We start from the raw sequence: 5,204 nt of genomic DNA, 5'->3' as shown, positions 1-5,204 counted from the left end.
ATATTAAGACAAACTGACAATGAGAGATATATTAAAATAATCATCACAGCTACGTTGGTTTATGTTATGATCGTTTTAATTTTTATTCATTCACATGTTTTCCATTTTGTTTACTATTTCATTATTATTTTTCCGCTCTTGGGGAATAGAAACATTTATTTTTGAGCACATCTTCCTCCGATTTCACCCAAACGACACGGATGATCTCGCAACATCCGATGACAAATGAGCCATACGCCCGGATGGTATCTGTCTCGCTTTATTTAATTTCTGTGACAAATTTTACATTGGTTTTCATTCTCTCTTTTCTGCTCTTGTCCTTGAAACTGAATTTCAGAGGCAAAAGCCTAAAACGTCACCACGATGGTAAAACTAGGAGATCTCACAGCGAGGGGTAGATATACAACTACCAGAGACCAATTGGACCCCGTTCCCACTTGATCCACCAATTGGGGGCCATACGGAGAGGCAAAGGAAGGTAACTAACCAAGCAGACAGCGATGCGTACTGACGACTTCAAATCATTATTAAACTGCCCTTCTACAGGGTGAGTCGAAAAAAAAAAGCGAAACCCAAATTTCGGGACCATTGTTTTAGTAAATTTCTGCATGTAGCACTTTCAAAATCTAGGATATAAAAGCCCAATTCATAAGCTTTCTTTTAGTACAAGAATCAATCAAATCACTCATGTACTTTTCAAGTTACGGAATTTTAAATACAACCACCGTTTTAAACTTCTGTCCACGGATCGCAAGAAGGTAAGTGTTTTTTTCAGCAAAACTAAAACAGATAGGGATGTGTTTGAATTGTTTTGTTTTGCTGAAAAAAAACGCGCATCTTTTTTGTGGTCCGTGGACAGAACTTTAAAACGGTGGTTGTGTTTAAAATTTCGTAACTTGAAAAGTACATAAGTGATTTGAATGATTCTTGTACTAAAAGAAAGTTTATGAATTGGGCTTTCATATCCTAGATTTTGAAAGTGCTACATGCAGAACTTCACTAAAGCAATGGTCCCGACATTTGGGTTTCGTTTTTTTTTTACTCATCCTGTAGAACCCATGTAGGCCTACCATAATCAATTCGATTATATCCACAGAGTTTTCAATTTCGAAGGAATAATTTTGAAGACTGAAAACAACTTACGATTCCTGGTGTGAAATCCTCATTTTGTTCAAGGAATTGAATAGCTTGAGCATACTTTTTAACAGCAACAAACACAAAACAGTGTTAATATTAATCAATAGATGATGTATGTTCGCTGTTCGATCTTTCAAAAACATCAAAATCTATTTTATATTTGTTTACTGCTTCATCGTTAATGTTAAGCAAGGAGACAATTCCCCTATCCCGGAAATTCCAGATTTCTCCAAACAAGATCATGATATGCCAAGTGTTTAATCAACGTGATTCGTGATTAATCAACAGGTAATGAAGTTAATATCCAACCAACGGTCGTGCATTTTGAATTACATCTTTTGAATGAGTTTGTTGCTCATATCGAGTGAGTGCACTTTACACATAGACCAGTAGGTTAGGTGATCCCGCCGGCAGCGGTGTCTGAAGCACATTCGGTGTGGCATTGCTGAGAAGCTTGGCTTTCACTTGATCATGGGTCAAATCTTTCTGTGTCGACAGAAGAATAGCAGCAGCTCCTAAAATAAAAAGCAGGATAGAAAGACATGTAAAACAACATTAAATCAAACCTCATACACCTGTAGATGTTTGATAACTTATCTCAGGTACAAGGAATAGTGGGGTTTTCTTCACGCCGTTGCCGGCTGGATGGGATGGAGAGAACACTTACAAAAATATTTTCCGAACATTTTTTGGGAAACCACTGAAAAAAATGACATAAAATTTTCCACAAAGAACAACGCTGATTTTAAGTTTATTTCATGAGGAATTGCATGCTTCATAATCATCAATTTACATAATTGTTATATTCAACGAAAACTGAGTTACCTTGCGGTACTGAAACATAGTTTTGTTTGACATTAAGCAGTTTGAAGTGAATTATTTGAATATAGGGCGGGGCTTCATAACTAACAGTACACAAAGGGGCGGGGCTTATTAAAACAATACAAATTGTTACCTGCAACGATAGGCGTGGCTTCAGAGGTGCCACTCACTGTTTCTACCTTGTAATCGCTGCCAATATACGCCCCGGTGATATCCTTGCCAGGGGCAAAGATATCTACACAACTACCATGGTTGGAAGAGTACCAGCGAGTGTCAGTTTTTGTTGATGCGCCGACGGTTATGACCTGCAGGAAATAAAAACACATTCATTCATTCAAAATGTAACGTGAACTCGCGTGAATGGTGTTTTATTTAGGCCTACTATGCGAGGTTGATAAAGCCTTATATTATTAACTCATTTTTAAAAAAATCTCTCCCTCTAATTATATTCAAATGTCATCCAATTTTTTTATATGAAGCTAGTCCCACGTTGCTCCCCTTCCAGTCAAATCAAATCTTGCTCCTTTTCAAACTCTAGACACTTCACTCTGAAGTCACTTCATTCATGCGACCTTTACGGTAAAAATGTGAGCATTTTAAGGTTCGCGTTTTACGATCGGATTTTTTTACGCCAAATTTTACCCCAGGTGATTGACCAAGTGGACCAACTCTGCACCCATCGGTTTGTACATGATCTTTCCCACCATGAATCCCATCGGTGGATTTCAGTCACGTGATGGCAAGTTTCAGCCAATGAAACCCATGGAGTGATGCACCTTTTTACAAGTAGTTCATGCAAGCATAGGCCTACCCGTTTGAAGTTTGCAGGGTAAACCTGGCAGGCGTCGCTGTTCTCATTCCCGGCAGCCACTGCTACTGTGAATCCTTTATCCATGGTGCTTATGACGGCATCTTCAAGCACCTGGTTCGTGCCACCTTCACCCAATGAGATGGATGCTACAGCGGGCTTGACGGCCGTCTGTGTCATGATGTCAAGGGCTGCCATAATCACAATGATTATATCGATGTCATGATCTCATCCTTACATTATTAAAACAATAAGATCGCATTCAAAACGTTGTCAATAAAAACTCTTGTAGACTTAGGTAAGGTGCCTTTCTTCAGGCCATTTTTCACGATACTATAACCATCCCTCACCTGTATAACGACACATCCGGTAGTGTTGGATCATGGAAACAATCGCTAAGACGGCCTTGAAATATCAATTATCACTTCTTCTTTTTCTGTTTTAACTTAAAACGACCGTATTTCTTTAAACCACATGAAATGTCCTTAACCCCCTTTGTGAGACTGACAAGGCACCTTACTTGACTGATAATAATCCGTTTGATAACTCACCCTTCGTAGGAGCTGACTAGGTAGGCCTGTACACTTAACCCAATAGATTACTCATCCTTTAGGAGAGCTGACCAGGTGCCTATTAACCATTAGATAACTCGCTCTATGCAAGGGCGGATCAAGAACACAATTTTTTGGGGGCCCAAAAAATGGTTGGTTCCCCAAAAAGTGGGTCCAAAAAAATACGGCGTAGGGTAATTCGGGGCGCGGCCCGCTTAGGGGCCCCGAATTTTTTTTTTGATTCTAGATCCTCTGTGCCGAACTGAGGCAATTTCTGGCCACTTTGACAGCTTTATTTTGAGGAAAAGATGGTGGTGTACGCCGTGCCTGTTGGACAATTTACCATTCATTCATGAGAGTTGACCGGGTACCTATAAACCGTCATTACCCTTCAAGAGAGAGCTGGTCAGGTACCCAACCCATTTCAAACCTCACCCTTCATGAGAGCCGCCCAGGTACCAAGAGCACGATATTGCGAGATGACTTTGCCCACCACAATGTTAGCCTGATTGGCCGCTCCGTAGACATTGCCGGCAGCCACAGAAGTACACAACGTACCATGGCCCCATGGATCATCACCCTGAAAATGGCACAGAACAATCGAAATTCATATAAATACGTTATTTTAAAAAATCAATATAAAGGAGAACGTCATTTTAATAAATAGTTCTGTAGGTTAGGCCTACATTGTGACGCCCCAACTATATCATCGGTCTCAACTTAAAGGGTTCATAAAGTGAATTTGATTTTGTGGAACTTTCTACTCCTCTTTGTATAGAAACGATTTGACATCACTTTTTCGGTTAATTTGATTGAAAAGTGCACTTCTTTAAACATTTAAAAGCGTCCATGCTTTTCTGGACAACTGAGGGCGCTGTTGATGTGATGTCATTTGAAAACAATTGTGAGAAAAGTTTGCTTATTGGCGTACTGCATGAACTGACACAACAACGAATCGACAAAGACAGTTGGGACCGTCCCAACTCAAAGGGCCCATGCAATGTATCTTTTTTTAAATGTAATCCGTGCAAAGTGCACTTTTGTGTCCAATTAGCCTGGTTTTCAATTTTCGTGTTGCCATTTTCATGGTACCTTTTGGGGGGTTTTATGCTAAATGCAAATTTCCATATTCATGAGCAGAAGCGAGATTTCATTTCAGACAGAAGCACAAATGTCGGGATGGGGCCAAGTTCAGTTTGGGACGGTCCCAGCTTTAGCTAACTTAAGGGACCGTCCCAACTTAAGTTTTTCAGTTGGATCCACGTCGGTACGGTTTGCACCCCCAAAATGGCGGCAAAACAGCGTCCCCATTAGCTCAATTATGACCCATTGGTGTGGCATCATTAATACTAGCACCCTCCACACCTTCTCATGATTTTAATCCTGATCCAAACTTACGTTATTGCCATCAACATCGTAGGCGATTCTGACCGACCTTCCGCTGAATTCCTGGTGAGTGGCCCGGATGCCGGTATCGAAGACCCAAATTTCCACATTTTGACCATGGTCTTTCAAAACAAAACAAAACAGGCATATTATAATTATCAATGGTTTCACTTGCGAAACCAGAGAAATCAAGGGTGTAACTTTTCATGCGGTGGCGGTGTTTCCTTGTTATTGACCTTAGATCTATTCCTCAATTCGTGAGGAATTATGTCCCTCGCGACTTGGGGGTTGCACAAATTATGACAGCAGAACTGACGATTGTGATTTCTTGTGATTTCTGATTTCTACCCACTTTGCGGCTTTGTGGAGGCCGAGTGCCTGGGGAAAACTTCCCAGCTATACCTTCTAAACACGGAGTGGTTTGTTGGCAATTTTGTTGTCGAATACCCCTCCCCCTTTTAAATTGGTCTAGCGACGCCCGCGCGTCGGATACTTATCAA

General features: G+C 40.6%; 1 protein-coding gene across 1 annotated transcript; it reads right to left on the bottom strand.

The window, feature by feature from the left end:
* Positions 1 to 1,512: 1,512 nt before the first annotated feature.
* Positions 1,513 to 4,733, bottom strand: LOC119740555 (extracellular serine proteinase-like). Its single transcript, XM_038215900.1, has 5 exons — positions 4,725 to 4,733; positions 3,754 to 3,898; positions 2,771 to 2,958; positions 2,093 to 2,264; positions 1,513 to 1,652 (listed from the first exon to the last, which is right to left on the bottom strand). Exons 1-5 carry the CDS (start codon positions 4,731 to 4,733, stop codon positions 1,513 to 1,515), a joined length of 654 nt encoding a protein of 217 aa, XP_038071828.1.
* Between the last annotated feature and the right edge of the window lie 471 nt (positions 4,734 to 5,204).

Source organism: Patiria miniata, unplaced genomic scaffold, assembly GCF_015706575.1.
Source record: "Patiria miniata isolate m_02_andy unplaced genomic scaffold, ASM1570657v1 HiC_scaffold_5, whole genome shotgun sequence".
In the NCBI taxonomy this organism is placed as follows: domain Eukaryota; kingdom Metazoa; phylum Echinodermata; class Asteroidea; order Valvatida; family Asterinidae; genus Patiria; species Patiria miniata.
The sequence above is the reverse complement of the archived record's forward strand: the minus strand, read 5'-3'. Positions and strand labels throughout refer to the sequence as shown.

Excerpts from the sequence above, each read along its gene's own strand:
- LOC119740555 (XM_038215900.1), bottom strand. Across the intron at positions 2,959-3,753 it reads CTGGGCGGCTCTCATGAAGG|CCCTTGACATCATGACACAG; the intron begins GTGAGGTTTGAA and ends TGATTATGGCAG. Across the intron at positions 1,653-2,092 it reads AGCCACGCCTATCGTTGCAG|GAGCTGCTGCTATTCTTCTG; the intron begins GTAACAATTTGT and ends TTTTTATTTTAG.